At 41.4% G+C, this 19247-nt stretch overlaps 1 protein-coding gene across 14 annotated transcripts in view; it reads left to right on the top strand.

Annotated features, from left to right (window-relative positions):
• Positions 1-1407: 1407 nt before the first annotated feature.
• Positions 1408-19247, top strand: part of ank1a (ankyrin 1, erythrocytic a) — an 87478-nt gene continuing 69638 nt past the window's right edge. For 10 of the 14 annotated variants that reach the window (XM_085294424.1, XM_085294425.1, XM_085294420.1 and 7 more), the window contains exons 1-2: positions 1408-1706; positions 1952-2452. In XM_085294424.1, coding sequence (XP_085150550.1) covers positions 2327-2452 — 126 coding nt within the window. In that variant the 5' untranslated portion in view covers positions 1408-1706; positions 1952-2326. The remainder of the gene's footprint in view (positions 1707-1951; positions 2453-19247) is intronic. The other 4 variants (XM_085294426.1, XM_085294423.1, XM_085294431.1 and 1 more) reach the window with 1 other exon arrangement.

Raw genomic sequence — 19247 nt, 5'->3', positions numbered from 1 at the left:
GATCTGTTTGCTGTCGGTTTCTACTGATTTAAGCATAAAGCAGTTACATGTGTCCTGTGAAACTGCACTCTGTCAGAACCTTTTGTCTAATATGAAACACTGTTTGTTAATCAGGAAGATTTTCCATATTTCATGGGTATGGGATGCCCTCTTGTACACAGGTTTTGACTAGGCACTGCATTGAATGGTAATACAACTATAACTGGTCACAGTAGGTGTGTTGAAGTCCAATGTAAAACTGCCCATCCATTCACTCGACAAGTGGTTAACAATACCAGTCTGGCTGCCCAAGCAAAAAAAACCCCTCCTTATTATCAGGGCAGTCAGTCCTGCTGGTGACTCATTCAGACACATTCCCCAGGGGTTCAGTATTGTGATGGATCTCTTGTCACAAAGCTGTCAGCCTGTCTGTGTTTGTGTTTGTTTCATAGCTAGGGCACACGAGCAAGTGATTTGTTTAGTAGCATTGCAGACAGAGGAGAATATCACCACTCCTATTCATTAGCATGCTGCAGTGTGGAGAGAGAGCAAGCTGCTATCAGATCAGGGAAAGCCATGGCTGGAGAGCAGAGAAAAACATAGTTATGGATAAATCTTAGCAAGTGCAGAGATGTGGACTGGGGGCAGCCAAAATGCCTCACAAATTGGTGTTATTTTCAAAGATAATCAGTGTATACAAGTCACTCCTTAAATAAGAAGCTGATAAGAAATGTAAAAATAGGAAATATGATTAAAGAAGTGTGCAATGATATCTTGGCTGTTTTATGTGTTTTGTAATGACTTGTTTTGAAATAACTAATGACGGATAATAAAATAAGCCAAAAATTAAGAGCTGGCTGCAAAAAAACAAAAAAAAACACCATTCACCAGCTGTCCCTCTCCTGTGTGTGTGTGTGTGTGTGTGTGGGGGGGGGGGGGCACTGAAGCACATGTGGTGGCATGTGTGTGCTGTGTTTGTGTGTCTACAATGTCAGTGTGAACTGTATGTGTGATGTATAGCAAGCTGGGCAAAGAGAGATGTTAAATGATCGTTTCTGCCTGCGTCAGCAGTTTTGTGGGGTGGAGGAAAGATGAGGGGGAGAGAGAGAGAGAGAGGGAGAGGAGAAACCAAGTGAGGAAGAGGGAGAGAGCAATATCAGTAAACAGGTGCCAGCTCCATGCTCGCTCTCACAGTGTACATGAGAAGCTGTTTTTGCTACAGTAAATATAGTGCCCTTTGTCTTTTATTGTATGCAAAACTGTGAGAGGAGATTCAAGGAGAGGGAATCAGGAACTCACAATAGCCAGTCAAGCAATGATGGGGAATTTAGACATTTAATGCTCCCAGCATCATTCTTACATACAAAAGCATACTGCACCAACATCCTTGCTTGGGTACCAATTCTGTCTGCTGCAGCGCCTGAACAGTGGAGAGGGAGGAGGGAGCAGAGAGAGAGAGAGAGAGAGAGAGAGAGAGGGAGAGAGAGAAAGGGAGAGAGAGGTAAACAAGTAAGAGGCAGCTTTTCCCTCATGCATGTTTTAGTTTTTTTGTTTTTTCTTTTCTCTGGTTTCGTGGACTGTGTGTATGTTTATGAGTGATGGTGTGATTGGCTGTGGGGACGACGGGTTCGCTGTGCAACCTGGTGATCCTACACAGATGGATACGCAGCAGGACCAGGAGATACTGAGAAATTAAATGCTGGAAAAGGAAACGAAATCAATGCAATGTGAGGAGGAAGAGCTGACTTTGATTTAAAGCAGCTCAAGCTATTTCTTAACTGACTGTCAGTTCATCCCTTTTTAATCTTTGTTGACGCGCACATGTTAGTGTGTGTGTGTGTGTCAGGGTGGGTGGGTCGAAGCAGTTTCACAATGCATTAAAGCAGTGAACAGAAGAGAGATGTAGGGAAGGAAAACAACTGAAAAAGAAGGAAAAGCTGTTTGTTTGCTGTTATCCTTTTCTTCTCCACAGAAACGAATGGAGACCAGAAAGGAGGAGAGCAGAGGAATTGAACGGAAGAAGTGAGAGAGCAGGAGAGTGCAAGCATCAAAGCAGGAGGGAGAGAGAGAGAGGGAGGGAGAGCGAAAGAGAGCTGCGCTGCAGTAGCATCCCACAGCAGACGGATGAGGACTGCCGGTGTGTTTGTGTGTGTGTGACTGCACTGCTGAAGAGGAGGAGGAGGCAGAGGGTGAGCACGCTCGCACACTTTGCAGGGCCATAGAGGAGCACACAGCGGCAGCGCTAGTGTTGGCCCACGCCAGGTAAAGTGCCAGTGCCGTCGACCCGCAAACCACTGCTGTAAGATCTGGACACGCCAACGCCACCGAGACCCCGACTACCAACGCCATGGCACAAGCGGCCAAACATCTTCGTAAGAACAAGGATTTAGAAGCTCTAGCAGAGCAGGAGCGCAAAGAGAAGGAGGAGGAGAGGGCCAAAAAGAGGAGTCGGTCACGGGATAAAAAGCGCAAGGTACTGGGATATTCACAGGTGGGGTAGTCAGGGGTGGGGTGGGGCGATGGGGTTGGCGTGAGGAGGGGAGGTGTAGCCTGGAGAAGGGGGCAGGAAGGTTGAGACGCCCCCCTCACTTCTTCTTGTTCTTCTGTCATGCTATGGTCAGGGGTGCTGGGGCACACATGGAAACCTGGTGATGAGCGTGTTTCTACTGTGTGTACACAGTCTCCCTGCACACATGTATGTCCTGTGCATACAGACACGGGGAAACGTTATAACACACTGCATGCTTTCCTACTCCTCTGGACTGCTTTATACCTGCTTTATTGACTGTCCTGTCTGAGCCGTCTGATAAGGCAGAGTAGTACTCTATCTCTCACTGTGTGACAGTCCCTCTTCACATTTCTGTCTTGTGCTCCGTCTCTTCTTTTTTCTTTCGTTTTTTTTACACTGCAGTAAGGTATTAGTGAGCAAAAATCTGACTAAAGTGCTGATCTTCCATGAGGACCATAACCTGCCTGTTTTTCCAAAAGCATGTTCTTGTTTTCTGTCCATTATTTTCTCTGTGTGGCACTGTAATTACTGCAGAGCAGTACTTGCAGGCTTCTGACTGAGAAGTACCAGGCAGAGCTGGCAAGGTTCGTTGTAAACAATAAATCTTTGCACCGCCAGTCACCGACTGCAGAGAAATATCATCCAGTCTACTTTATGCCTCTGGTTGCTTGTCGCCTTTTGCTCAAACTCATTAATGCAAATGAGTCATCCGCAGATTGTGTATTGATGGCAAATTGGTCCTCGGTAACCGAGTCCAGCCGCCCTGTGAGCCAGCTCTGTGCCAGGCTGGCTGTAAACCAATCTGATGCTGATGCAGTAGAGACAGGAACACAGTACAGCTTCCACTCTCCCACAGAAGGAAGACAGGACTGTAAGGCTGATATACGGATCCGATTTTTCTTTCTTTTTTTTGTGTGTTCTATACAGGTAGGGTGACAAGGTTATTAGGTGTATTTGAGAAAAAGACACAGAGGAAAACAGAGAGAGCTTTAGGTGAATGGAAGGTGGTATGACTCAGATACACCTGGGTGGTTTTCTGTCAGCAGGGGCTCGCTATTTAACTGTTTTTGTTGGAGAGTCAGACTCGTTGCACAGACACACACGGCACCGCGTAGCCTGCAGTGACTGATGCAAAGGAATGACTCTGGAGTTAAAGTTTCATCACATTCTTCACCTGTTTAACTCATCAAGACCCGATACAGCACAGGGCTACATGTGTATATTTACACAGCCTTTGTACTTAATAGCTACACACGGACATTACAACCAGAGGGTGAATGCCAGTGCACAGATGCCTTTGTGCATGTTTAGTATGTGTATGTGTGTGAGTGAGTGCAGCGTATGCATGTCTGGAAGGATGAGGTTTAAGAAGAGAGAGCCTGCAGCTCTAACCGTTGGACGAAACATGGACGAGATGTCTGACGGTGCTAATGCAGAATAACTTTGACTGAAAGAGTGTAGTTTCAGAGGATCCCATATCACTTACGTAACCATGCAGCTTAAGTCTTTCAAATAAGCTTCCTCACTCCTTTCCACCTCCCCTCTCAATCTCTCTTCCTTTTTTAAACACCGGCTTATAGCATTCCTGGTTTCTGGAACAGATGTTAACACTGGGGAAATTCTCTTCTCCCTTCATCTTCCTTTGTTTCCTTTCTGATGCGTGTAGCTACCTCTTCAGTTTCTGCACTCTGTAATACAGTGAGTGTTATTCCTTATCCCACTTTGTAGCTAACAAAGAAACCAGCCAACACCTGTTCTTTTTTTGGTGGCTCAGGAGTGCTTCTATCCTTGCTTTGTACAGAAGGTCAACTCTTTGTGGCAGGACTGCATTTTTTATTTCTGAACATTTAACACTCATGAATGATCATCATATTTTTCCGGCTGCCTTTAAGCAAGAGTTTGGGGGCAATTTAATCAAACATTTGTTTGTATGAAAACTCACTCTTAGCTTCTTTGATTAAGGAGTGATTCAGTTTATGGTGTAAAGGATCATTTATTGTTCTTTGGGTATTTTTACTTTAATAGACGGAGTACAAAGCTCTGAAAGGGAGGCAATGTTCACTGCTCTTTGGGTACATTTTGAGTCTACTGAGTATAATTGCATCAGTTTTTAGCAACATTTATTTATTTGTCTTTAAAAACATAACTGTTATATTTATCTTCCGTGTTGGTTCAATTTTTAGATGTTTTGGGTGGTTTGACGTACGTTGACCTTAATGATTGTTCCCACCGTGTCCCAGTGAGGACACAATGATCTGTCCTCGTCATTAAAGGGTGAAAGTGCATTTTTAACTGGCTTCTCAGTGTAGTGGCATTATGCAGAACTGGTCAGTTGCTGAGCAGTTTATAATGTTGTCCTCAAATTACTTTTATTGATGAGTTTGCTCCTCTTGAAAAATGAGCATTGTCAGGATGTGAACAAAGCCCCATTGTCCCAGTCAGCACCTCTTTTCACCTCATTCAATGTGTGCGTTTGTATCTACATTTATACCTGCTTTAATGTGAAGTGGCTGAACTGGTGACAGTGGCCCTGAAGTATGAAATAGTGGTTTGTTGCATTGCTTGGACACCAGACAGTGCATTTAGTGTGGGCTGTTTACATTTCTAGAGTTTAAGGACTGCTCCAAGTTCACTGAAAAAAAAACATTGGAAATTTAGTGTATATCTAAATGGGTATTAAAGATAAAACGTCCTTTTATTTATTCATTTATAGTTATTAGCCTTATTTTCCCTTGCATGGAAAATATATTTTCAGCTTAATTGTAGTAGCAGATGAGTAAAAGCTTTTTCCTGTAAATGCAATTTTTGTTTTTATCTTTTCATTTTAGTATCTCTGCTTTAACAGCATCCTGATCAAAAACAGTCTTAAGTGCTCAAAGATTGAATCAGTTTTGATATTGCACTTTTGATATTAATTATCATAAAGTATTCTTGCATTTATGAGAAGATTAAAAATGTAACATCTACTGTAATTGTAGTTTCCTAACAAAAAGATCAACTAAGCGAATTGAAGTTGGACTTTTTCTGATAATTTGTTGATTTACTTAGTAATTTTCGACGTTATGGGATCACTTATTAATTCTCAAATGGTTAATGTACCCACTGGATCCATTCAGGATGATTTTTAGAGCTGTAACCCTGTGCATTGAAATCCATTTTCCTTGTTCCTCGTTGCCTTTAAGCACTGTTAGTTATTATGAGTCACTTCACTTATTTAGTTTATTGTCATAGAAGTCAAATCAAAACTTCAAAATTTACCTTTGCATACCAGGAACGGAAAGAAAAATTACAACAGAAGTCAGCTTCTTAATGTCTGAATCAACATTTACTGGGAGTAACTGTTTATCACATCACTGATTGTAAATCTCTATAAATTAGAGAAATATCTAAGCTATCATTGCTTAACTGGACAGAGTTCTTCAAAATGCAGCACTTGTGCAGCTGATATGGCTGCCTGGGAGTATTGCAGTGTTGAAAGTGCTACCTCGGTGCCCCATGTTCATGCTACAATTTTTGTGTAAAACAGAAAAGGCAGCAGTAGATCAGCATTCCAGCCCTGTCTCTGTCTGCCCTCCAAAATCCCTTACCCTCCCCACCTGAAGAGAAAGCAGAGCCCTTGATGGGGTTTATGTGTGGCAGACGTGCAGAGGCAGAGGTGCTGCAGAAGCAACTAAGCCCATCAGTACCAGGTCTAGCACCTGTTTGCTGATCATCCCTGTGTGCCTTTACCACAGCTGCTGTGATCAAAGTGAAGTTATTGTGATAAACCGAAATGTACTTATTCTGAAGCAGACGACTTATTGCTTTGATGTCAGATGTTTGAAGCTAGAAAATCAAAGTCAGAGTAAAAGAACCTGATTGTGTGACTGTCATAGCCTGGTACACCTATTGGTGAACGTATCCCAAATGGTCCACTTTAAAATCTTAAACTTTGTGTATCTTTTTTCCTACCTGACAGTCAAAGTGTTGGACAACCAGAGTTGGTGTTTAATAACCACCTGAAGTCTCTGGTTACCACCTCAAGGCAAAGACAAGAGTTAAACACTAAGGATAGCACAAAAACTGTTATTTATTGACTAATTTCTGCAAGGCACTTTGTAAACTTTTGTTGTGTTTTCCTGTAGATGTAATTCTGTCACTTTTCTTCCACCTGCAATTAGTATGGCCATCCTCCTCTGACCTCTCTAATCAACAAGCCATTTTAGCCCAGTGTTTGAGAAGGCTAAGGAGATGAGCAGTTTAAAAAATACTCCAATATTTTAAATCCAGAAACTAATTTAAAATCCTACTCCTCAGATATAAGATCTTGAATAATCAGGCCCATTCTTACCTTAAAGACCTCCTAGTACTACCCCAATAGAGCTCTTCTCTGCTGGTTTTATTCCAAAACAGAATGGGAGGGAGAGCCTTCAGCCTTAAAGCCCCTCTTCTGTGGAACCAGCTCCCAGTTTGGAGTCTAAATACTTCAAGATTAGGTTTAAAACCTTCCTTTTTGGCAAAGCTGAAAGTTACGGCTGGATCAGGTGACCCTTAATCCTTCCTTAGTTGCAATAATAACACTGCAATAAGTGTAAAAGGCTGGAGGATTCCCATAATGCACTGAGTGTGTCTTCTTCACTCACCTTTTTCACTCACCATGTGTTTACATACCTATAATCTGCATTTAATCATTAGTTTTTATTAATCTCTGGCTCTCTTCAATAGCGAGTCTTATGTCCTTTCTTCCTCCTGTCATACCCAACCGGTCGCGACAGGGAACTGCTTTATGGTATCATTGTATTAGACCATGAAACTCAAATTTCAGGCATGTCTGTATGTGTGTTAATCCAGTATAATACGTGTGTGTGTGTGTGTGTGTGTGTGTGTGTGTGTGTGTGTGTGTGTGCGGGTCTGCGGCCCGGGTGGCCCTGTGGAACCCCTCAGACAGATGACTCAGCAGGCCGAGTCTGAGGCACTCAGTCATGTTGATGGAGCCTTGGAATGAGCCTGACTGAGTCCAGCTCTCAGCTATACAGCAAGTACTGCTGGGGCAGGGTGGCCAGGAGCCGCAACCTACTTTCCTTTAATTAAAGCAGGAATGGGGCACGTGATGCCAATTCACCAAGTAATGCCTTCTGCTTCCCCCTTTCTCCCCCTTTAACATGATGAAATTTATTTATGACCTAGCAGAGACTAAGTGACTCTTAAAGCAAATACCCAAGCACACTCTTTCAGGTTCATTAGAGAGGAAAGCTCCCCTACACAAAAAAGATGGCATCCATTCTTTGTTAAAATAGAAAAAAATAATTGAGTGAACACGAGTAAAATAGCATCAAGCATCCAGCAGGCACTCATCCCTGCAGGAGTTCGGCTTCCCTCAAACTCCAAAGCCCGTGGATATTTTTAAATTGTTGATGAGGGATCAAGATTTCTCACCGTGTTGCCAGCTTCAACCTCACTGCCGTGATTCATTCTTTCATTTGGGTAAAAAAAAAAAAAGGATGACACAATCATCTGCACCTGCTGTAAGAAACAAAAGCTTGATGCATGTTTTTGATAATCACCATAAGCCTGGGAGGCAGAGACCATTTATTGGTGTGTTGCCTGGCTGATGATTGTAAATGAAGCTGAGCTGACACGTAGGACTGCAGTGCTTTCAGAAAAGCATTTGTCTCCAACAGAGGTGTGTGTAAACCTCCAAAATTACGAGCAGCAGCATCTCTGTGTGCTTATGCTCCCTCTGCACATGAAGTGATGTGTCATATTGAGAGGGGCTTCCTTAGATTTTCCTCTCAGCCCCCCCCATCTTCTCTCTATCACCCTCCTTGGCCGATTGCGCTAATCTCTTCTCTCAATTGTTATTCTGATAGTGCAGCCGTTACGTAACTGCCTGAAACAGGAATTGAGAGATCGGGGTTATTGAAATGGATCCTCATCATTCCCAAATAAGAGCGAGAGAGAGAAAGAATGAGGTGATACCCTCGGAGAGGAATGTGATAGTCATTGCTGGACAGCTTGTTGTGGAAAAGGGAAAGGCTCTTTCCCTTTAAGCTCCTTCTTGCTGATGAGGGAGAGGAGAGAGGAAAGGACAGGGGGTGGGATAGGGAGCTTAGTGCGGTTTCATGTCCAGGTACTCGGATTCCTGCCTTTATATCCTCAGACTCTGCAGCATCTCATACAGTGAGATGTATGAGAGCCTCTGCAATGTGCAGCCTATCATTTACAATATTGATTTGTTTTACTTTGTCGAGTAGAAAAAGATTTTATTCGTCCTGCATGTTTGAGTTTTACAAAACTAGCCATGTGTAATTTAATTTAATGCAGTTTAATGCATCTTCATCTGTTTTGTAAATGAAGTTTGCAGTTCATGTTCACATGAGGACAGTAATTACTGACTTTTTCTCTAGTGGCAATCTGATGTTTATAGTTTTTATTTAAGAGTAGGCCTATATATACTGATGGAATTTATTTTGGTGTAAACTTCAGTTAAGTATGCAACTTACTCTTGTTAGCAGTGCTAGCATGCTTTAATACCAAACTAACATGGCCAATGTTGTAAACATCATACAGCGTTAGCATCAGCATCTTAGATTGTCATTGTAAGCATGCAGTTTTTAGACTTTAGCTAAAAGATGTGTGTTTGTCTGTTTATGGTAAACATGTCAAATTGCTTTGTGTGTGTGGGAAGCACCATATGTGTCTGTGACTGTTTGTGAATGTTTGGTGTGAAGATGAGTGATAAAACTGAAGGAATATAGCCAAGGGTTAGAGCTGGAGAAAAGGATAGTGAAAGCAAAAAAGGAGTGAAATATCAGAGGACTGTGGGTGACCCCAGGGTGACTCTGCACCTTTTTCCTCTGGATTGGATGGCTGGTGTCTTATTTACCCAATTGATATGATGATTCTTGTTTTTTTTTCTGTCGACCGGAGGGAAGAGAAATAATTCAATTCAAAACACAGAGGTACACTAGGTCATTACAGCGGCATAGCTTCCCAGCTATAATTCTCTGTTCCCGTTCTCTGAGTGCGGACAATAGAGAATGTCTGGTTCATTTAATAAGATGAGCAGGAGAAGATTGAGTTCTGAACTTTGGGTTCTGAATTTTCTGACTGGATTAAACCTGCAGGTGGTATAAAATGTAGTATGGTAAAAAAAGCCCAACAAGGGCTCAAGGTTTTCTTTTAGTAAGTGTTCTTTTGGAGTTAGATATGAAGATGGTACAAGACCAGGCCTTGGCTGGTGTCTCAGAGTATCGCCATATGCTCCCTTATGACAAATCTTACTGAGTGGAGTGCAGATTTCTTGAGTCATCTGATCCTCGTGTGTCATTGTAGCATCATGGACCTGTTATTAAAAGCTTAGCCATTCGTAACCCTCTTCATCTGAATCCCCTGGAGGGAAAGTGGTGTCACTTTGATTTGTTGCTCTTTAATTCTCACCCCACCCAGCATGCACAGTTTTGCTCTCCTCTCCAGGAGAATGGACACTGATCAATCTGAGAGCAAAACGTGACACACGGCACAGCCATAATAACCTTCATTCAGACTTACTTAGGTACTGTACTTTTTTTCTTTGCTGAGTCTGTAACAGTTCTTTTATAATTCTTATGTTTATATGGATGATCTCATATGTAGAGTGAGAGACAAATGCAGACACTCAGGAGGGATGACGGGATGAACAGAAAGCAAGTTGTTTGTTTGGCTGATGTAATAGTCAAACAAACAAAGGTAAATTCTCAGAAATGCTGGAGTAATGCAGGAAAACACAGAGGAGGGGGAAACAGACTCTGTGACGAGACTGAGAGGAAAGACGGGACGATTTATACACAAGGGTAATCAGGGAAGTGGAACTATCCAGGGGAATGAGACACAGATGAGGGTAATCACACAGGTGACTGCAATCCATTACAAGGAGACAAGATGGGAAATAAAGGGGAATGCAAGAAACAAATAACTTCAAACTAAAAGAGGAAGTAAATAAGGAAACACAGACTCGTGAGTAACGTAAATTAAGCAGAAAGACACAGGAGGAAGACACAGAGGGAAACACACAAAGCACTAAAAATCTCCACACATGGAAACAGTAACTAGGACTCAAGTATAACCTATCAGTAAATAAAACTACAGACAAACAAAACCTAAAGAAACCAGAGAGTACCGAAAAGAAAAGAAACTTCTTCAAATACTCAAAAACTCAGTGTTAAAGCACAGACAATCCATTTGGCCATGGTGTTATTTCTTTTCACTAATCAGTCTCACACTTGTGTACAAGGTACAAATGTGTTGATGCTAAAATGCTAGCGCCACAGTTTTACACTGAAAGGGAAGTGTTTTTGTTTGATCAGACACGAGCATTTGGATCGCAAAGCAAACTCCGTTTTGGATTTAGCTCCACGTTTCTTGTATCCAAAACTGGTATTAAAAGCTCTTATTATTATAGCCCACATTTTCCTGATATTCATAAACTGACTGGTAAAAGTTTGAGAATAAGAATATTTTTGACCTTTGAAACAGCAAATATTTTTACTTCCATTCGAGTACAGCGATTACTCTGGGTAATTTACAAGCCTGTAAAATATTGATCGGAGCTACCAAAGAAACAAATTTTTAAAAAATTCTAACATAAGGTCAATTTAACACCCTGGAGTTTTTTTGGTTTATAACACAATCATCCTTGGATGATAAAAAATTGAAAACATCTGTTTACATTTAAGCATTGTAAACAGATGTTTACACTTCCACTTAAGCATCTCAATCTACTAGGGAAGATTATTTCATGTGATTAAAAGCTCTAAAAGAACTAAGTTAACGTTTGTGATGAAATATTTATGCATTTTTCTCTAAGGGAATATTTCTTTGGTAAGCACTAGCTCTAATCATCGCCACTCACAGTAGAGTTACGGTGTCAGTACAACACATGTTAATGGTGTGAAATGGTGCAGAAACCGCCGACGTTTACATACCTAAATGCTGGCAAACACAAACAAATGTATCCAATTAGATATATATATCCACACTGCATTCAGTCATTTTAACATCCCCCCCCCCCCCTTTTTTAAACTTATTTTAAAACAGACAAAGCTAAAATACCTTCTTGATGTGTTTAGATATATTCATTGAAAATAATCCTCATATAATCATAATCCTATTTTTATTAATGGTCTTTATGATACTTCTGTAACTTACAGACACCTGTAACTAAATAATTTTAATGCACATAGTTAAGAAAGAAAGAAATCTCTCACAATCACACTTGATTGTCTGTGACAGATTGAAGACAGGATTGTATTGAAAGGTAGTCCTCTGTTATTTGCAAATAAGAGATAAATAGGAATCATCGGTCTTTCTATTGCTGCCCAGCCAAACTGATTAATCAGGCAAGACAGGAAACCAAAACCAAGGGTCATGATCTGCGCATACCCTTTGTGGAGATGGGAGACCCTTATAGAATCATCAGGGCACGTAGAGTGGACAAAAGGACGCTATTGCTAACAAAATGGCACATGACACGCTGGTGGGAGCCTGCAGACATCTGTGTGTTGAGGAAACCTGGCACCAAACATCACTTCATCAATACGATCCCTGCTTCCAAGCACAGCAGTGGCAGCATCGCGTTGTGGGGATGCTTTTCTGCGACAGGGGTCAGGAGACTAGTGAGGACAGAAGGAAAAATATACATAAATCCTTATTGGCGATCTTTTTGTGAAGAGGTAGGTATGTCAGACAGCTGTGAAGGTTTATATTCAACAAGACAATGACCACAAGTAAAACACATATGGAGTGGTTTACGCCCGGCATCACTTCCTGAGAGACTGAAAAATGTCTGTACACCGACACCAGTGCTCAACCCCTACAAGCATGAGCAGTTCAAGGTGAATGACGCAAACTTGAAACAGAAGAGTGCAAGCTTGTATGATCATTCCCAAGAAAAACAGTCATAGCTGCCAAGGCTACTTTAGCAATGACTTTAGTGAAGAGTCTGATTAGTAGAAAAAATGTGATATTATTTTATTATTTTCCTATAAATGTGCAAAATATTCTTAAAATAACTTTTGCTTGTCATTGTCTAGTTTTCAAATGCACTATTTTCATGTAAACACACATCACAGTCATATTACAGTCACCCATAGTACCGTGGCAGGTTTGGGCAGCTATGGTAGTGATCCTATTAAATGTTGACTTGAATTCATATTTGGCCATATTTGTGTGATTTCATTATTTACTTAGAACTGATTTTTTTTTTAATTTTTTAATGTCTATGTGTTTAATTGTTTTCTTGCTCATGTGTCTCTTTACGAGGCCATGTGTTCATTGAACAGAGGCACGTGGGTTGTCTTGTGGAGCAGGATTTACAGGCTAGCTGGGAGGATAGCGGTGTCACCCGGCCTCTAATTGGCTGACCCCAGAGATTTTTCTTGAGTAAATGCAGAGCAAGGTGTCCACCCCCTTTCTTTTCTTCGTCCCTGCTAGAGTAAATTCCTCCATCCATCCCATTACCATTTCCCCCCTTTTAGTGCAGACCACTACCCCTACCCTCTTCCCCGCTCTCTGCCACAGTTGCTTGCAGCATTTTGCAACACTGCAAGATCATGGATTCGATTCCTAACAGCTCCCTCTCTTCTCTCTCAGTTTCTGAGATTGCGCTAAACTCTATAGATCCACATTAAGAGAAAGAGAGAGAGAGTGAAGCGAGGGAGATTAAGTGAGCAACAGTGAGAGGAAGGAGGGAGGGATGGAGTCACTTTTACTGTAACGACAGCCTGGTGTTTTCTGTCAGCAGGAAAACGGAAGTGTGGTGTGTGTAGACGGGGAATAATCGACTCCCACAACACACATTTGTAAAACTTTAGATCTTATATGTTATATTGTTTAAGCTGCCTTTAACCCATCCTCAAAAGTACACTGAGGAGGAGGGCGGTGAGTCCTTGGACACTTTACTGGTATCAGCTCAGGGTGAAGGAGAATCTGCATGTGTGCAGCATCCTTACAAGGTCAGCAGCACCTCGTACTTGATCACATGTAAGCACACATGTTTGTAGACTCGAGACACACACACACACACACACACACACACACACACACACACACACACACACACACACACACACACACACACACGTCTACTGTCAGCCAGCCCTTAGTCAGCACAGTGCTCTGTAATGGAGTTGGACGTCGCCACCTAGTGTTAATGTAGAGACTTTCTAATCATGATGGAAAAGATGATATCTCATTCACTTTGTGTTCCTCAGATAATTTCTGGATTCCCACTTCTACAGCTCACTTCTTCTTAATAAATCATGATTTTAAAAATGCCCGTATCCATAAGAGTCTTTTTCAAGAATCCTTTTCAAGCTATTTGTGAATAAAGTCCTTAAAATGAAAGTAAAACTAAACTTCTGCTCTCAGTGATAGTTTGATCTGCCTTCTCTTGATCGCTCTGCTACTCTGGGTGTGTGTGTGTGTGTGTGTGTGTGTGTGTGTGTGTGGGGGGGGGGGGGGGGGGGTCATGATCCTGACCCTGCTGAACGGCAACAGCTGGCCCAGTGACGGATCTAATTATGTCTGTCAGAAACACAGAAACGCAGTCCTCTAAATGTTGCCTGCACAGTAACATTACATGCTCTTAGCCACACATCCATAGCAGAGTGCCATTACAACTACATGCAGCACTGAAAATCTGGTTTGTTCACCGGCATGCAAAGAGCCTGACAGATCCATAAAGAACTCTTGCTCATTTTTATTGATGGCTGGAGTTAGATACAGACGACGCTACATTCATCGTGTCCCCATCTCCTTTTCCGCTCTTTTTTTAGTCTACTCATAGACTGCCTCACTTCTGCAGCCACTATTCTTTTCATCCTTTCCTCCCTTACAGAGTCTTAACCAATATAGTGTAGCCTTAAGCAGTGCAGGACAGTTAGTGTGGTGGTAATGGAGAAAATGTTTGTCAGAGCATAGAGCACTTTGAATTTGGCCTCAGCACTTCCTTAGGCACAGACCTTTAATTGCTACATATTGGTGAAAGGCTTGAGAAAGTATGAGAGTGAGCATGTTGTATATTCTTTCCAATTGTAGAGCGTGTGGCAGATAGTCATGGAATAAAAAGCTCACGGAGCTCATGTCTGTATCTACTGAACACATATGACTGACATCTTTGGTAAATGTTTGTAATGGTTAAGATGGGTATACAAAGTCTGGTGTTACTGCTGTAAGCGCTTTAACTCGTGAGCTTTAGATAAACAATATAAAAACTTTGTATAGAGCTGCCTTTCCATGGGAGCAGTTCTCCTCAGAGATCAAATGATTCACTCATAAGCTGATGGACAAAATGAATCTAAGACAATTTCATGACTTAATCGAATGAGCCAGCTGTACAGTTCAGTCTTCTACTATAAACCTAATATATAAAGTTTATTCAGAATATTTAAAAGAACAAAATGTAATTCATATTTGTTAGGGAAAAGGGTGATATTGTATATGTAATCAAATTTTATACTTGAAAGGGAAGAGCTATAAACTTGTATAGGTCTACGTCTTCCTCTCTATTAGTAAATGACAACAGTCATTTACTGAGTCGTTCCTTTCAAACAACCTGTCCCACATGTGCATTCATACCTGTGTACATGCTTAGAATTTATATATGCAAACATGCATTCACTTACACAGATACATATTTACCTAGAGTTGCTCAAACATGCACTCACTTACATAGTGCAAAACCCCATGTTCAACAGACAGATACATACAGAGACAGTACTGTGCAAAAGTCTTGAGCCACTACAGTTCCAAGAAGCCAGACTTTCTTGTGATCTGTCGAAGCCGTACTGAACAATAATTCTCCAGGCTTTCCGAACGTCCCTCAAAGGGCATTCAGGGGAATGGTTTTTTTGTTCATTTGTTAAACCAATTAAGACTCTCCTATGAATCATTCAAGCATTAAAAAACCCCCACCTAACTCAAGGGGATAAACTGGTGTTGTGTCTGCACATAGCAGACAGCTTGGCAAAGAACCAAAGGTTACTTAGTGCCAGTGTTACTACCAGCTTGTCACAAAACACATCAATTGTTCTCTTTAATCAAATGTTTGAATCTACAATAAATGCCAAAATAAGTTCTACATTAGAGTATTCGTGATTCCCAAATAGAGTTATTAGTGGTAAATTTGGCATGGTGTAAAAAAACTGATATTACTGAGGCTAAGCCAGCTGGTTGAATAAACCAGATATCTGACTTCACTTTAGTGTCTGAGATTGTGTAGGTAGTGTTTAGTACTTTAAACGAGACTCAGCATTTATTATTTTTATTTATTGACTGTGAAATTTTTTAAACTGTCAGTTTAAAATGCAAAATGCATCGATGTCCCTCTCATGTTATCCTTCATCTCTCGTGTTTGTCCTTGCTCAGGAAGCTGAAGGTTATCATAAAAAAACTTCCCTCACAGACTTGCTGTTCTCCCATCATTCACCAGTTTTCCTGCCCCACATCCCGCACCGTCACTTCATCCCAGTCAGTTCTGCATTTTGCTGAGTCGATGAAACTGAATCTATCGCAACACTTACTCCCTTGTTTTCACTGCTCCATTTCCCCCATCACCCTTTTCTCCGATCTTTCATTTTTCTCAGTATTCTTCAAACCTTTTCTATCTCGATAACTTATTTATATTTAACAGGATTCCTGTTTTCTCTCATGCGTCACATCGAGCTGAATATTAATGTGCCAGACTGCACGATATAGTAAACCTCACAGCATGCAGCTGGGCTAAACCAGTTAAATTCTCAACTTGAGCTTTAAGTGTGTACTTTCACTTATTTGAACCAAATGTCCAAATATGAACTAGATTCAGTATTTCCTCTGTGTGCTTATTTTCGGGATTCGCATGCTAGTTTTTTTTTACACGCTTGTAACATCCTTGAACTTCAGCCCTGCTGTTGTGTAATGTGCTCAGAATACCTCACTACTTAGCAGAGGTGTATGCGTGAGTGTGAAAATCTCCTCGGTGTGCAGCAAGCAGTTCTGCTGAGTGAAAATCCTTTCTGTGTGGCTTAAACTGTTTTAATCCCAAATAACTCTGTAATGTTAGGCACAGTTTGGGATTTTTTGTTTGTTTGTTTGTTGTGAGCTGACAGCACTGGTGTCATATTTATCTGTTTTAAGTTTTGTTTTTCTAAACTTTAGTAAACCTGATGAAAATATATATTGTCCACAGCAAAGTTATTTATTGTAAAACTGAAGCGTATTGAACCACTGGAAGATTAAAACTGTCAACCAAATTCAGCTTCTTTACCTACATACACTAGAACTGATGTGGGTGCAACAATAACCGACTGTATGGCTGCAAGTAAGGATGAATATATGCGCTGCCACCAAAGATGCGGCTCAGCACAGCAATTTAGACATCTGTAGTAAGATTAATGAGAAATATTCTTAGTTGCATTTTCAGATGGTGCTGCATGGATGAGTCTGAGAACAATAGAAGTTGGAGGGAGATGTGTACTGAAATGAATGTGGTGTCACAACTGAGATGCGGCGCTATAAATCTGGCGAGCCATCCAGATGTTTGTCCTTGATTGCCTGAAGAAACTGCATCTAATGCGCGTGTGTGATTTGGATTATCAGGATTGACGTATTTCATTCCTTGAGGATGGATTAATAGCGGGGATGAGCTGGTCTTAGCTCCCTCTGCTGGTCAGAGCGAGGTCAGAGCTCGTTTACATTCAGCTTCACTATGACTTGGTCGGGATCTAAAGCAGTCTGACAGCACAGCGTGATGCAGTCACTCGCTCTCAGCCGGGTCAGAGATCATCTTCGAAATGCGGCGAGAGGACAGGAAGTGTGAAGGACTCGCACTTCCTTCACAAGGAATCGATTGCGTTGTGTTGTGTTGCGTAGGATGCCTGGAGGACTCCATCTTTATCCGACACACACGGTGTCACACATTGCCCCAGATACCAGCAGAGCGTGCAGTACACACACAAGCTGTGTTCACACCCGCCTCTCCCTCTGATCCAGTGCAGCAATTCAACGCTGTTCTGCAATACTGTTACGCAGAGTCATCAATTATTCATTAAAGATTTCTGCACTCGTTCAGTCATGGGCTTGATAGACAGGAAGATGGAAGGGTAAAGAAGTTAAAAATTCATATAATTTCCCCAAAACCTCAGCAAAATGGAATATTTAGTGAGTTGTTCTGTAAAACTTTTTAAATGGAATGATGACTGATTCTAATACGTATAAATGACTTTAAATCAGTGGCTATTTTGACAGTATATGATCTAAATGATGTGACTTATTTGTCATATGGTGCAAAAGTTGCCTCACTGTTAGTAAATCATCGCTATTTCTCTGCAACTCAACCCATGGCTTAATCTTTTCTGCATATACAACTTGGGTGCATCCTATAAATAACCACAGTATATTATTTAGGACAGAGTGGTGATGGCTTTTTGTAAGTAAAGGTTCTCCTCTGGGTTGTTTCTTGTTTTAAATACAGAATTAAAAAATGTCTTTGAGCACATAGTTAAGGACAGCAGGGCTTTGAAGGTTCATTTGCTCTTAGGACAACCTAACAGAAATAGAAGGACGGTATTTAAGGGAACATCCATGGATTGGTACCCAGTGTGCCCTTCTAGATGTTCTGCAGACCTCATGAATATGGACATGTGTGACTGATTGATAGTGAGGGAAGTGCCAGGCAGTGAAAGAGACTATCAGAGCAAGGAGCAGATTTAGACATTTTGTTGAGGGATACTGCCAGGGAGGTGAGCGGAGGATACAGGTGTATGGAGCCGGAGCAGGAAGACACAAATAAGCACTGACGGCCTGAGAGTTTTTTGAATGTCTACCTGCTTGGATGAGCATTTGTAATTGCTGTCCAAGAAGCCGTATTTCACTGCAGAGCTTAAAACAGTGAGTCTAATGGTGTGTGCGCTTACTGTCAAAGTGGAGACAGATTAGTGGAGGCAGGTCTGGCACTGTGTGGTCCACAGCACTGCGGGGTCATGAATGATTTAATGGGAGGAGAGGTAAGTTTCGTCCTTTGCCTCTGCAGATGCATACAGGCATTTATGATCCGGAGAGATGCTGACGGATATATAGACCTCCTTATTTAATCTGTTGATATTGGCATGCGCCTGCTGCGGCATTTAAATGATGTTCAGTTGCTACTAAGAAGCTTTACATCATCACCATCAATTGTCTGACGCTTGCTGACCCATGCTTTCATGTCGATCACTCCAAATTCTCGTGCTGCCATCTGTAAATCGAAACTGAAATCGTTGACCAATTTTGGTGAGCCTGTGTGAATTTTAGCTTCACTTTCACTTTGTTCTTAATGGACGGAAATTGCACCTGTTATTTTGGTGCTTGGTTTGAACTTCAGCAGGTGTCGTCGACCACGTATGCCTGTAGCTGCCATGTGATTGTCTGATTGTGTATTTGTGCAAACAGCCATTTGAATAAAGTGTCCGCCGAGTGTTTAATATAATTCAGTAAAGGATGCTTGTTTTGATTGCCACAGATTTATCTGCACTGAAGCAAGTAAGAAGGAATAATACCAACTCATCACAGTTGGTATTAGTTTTTGGTGATGAATCAGTTTATTGTTGTTATAACTGGTTTAAGTTTCATAAATTTTTGTTCAATGATAATTTGATAATTCAAAGAAATATCAGTTATCTGAGCAAAAAACAAAAACACAGAGTGAATGTACCCATTTTCTCAAATCGTGCGTTATGAGGCGTCATTACATAGTTTGACCAGCAGAGCGCTGACAGTACGCTAC

This window comes from Mchenga conophoros, linkage group LG12 (assembly GCF_057382185.1).
Source record: "Mchenga conophoros isolate Kocher_MC1m ecotype Shallow Benthic linkage group LG12, M_conophoros_male_GT1.1, whole genome shotgun sequence".
Taxonomy (NCBI): Eukaryota; Metazoa; Chordata; class Actinopteri; order Cichliformes; family Cichlidae; genus Mchenga; species Mchenga conophoros.
This window is presented reverse-complemented; position numbering and strand designations above follow the sequence as displayed.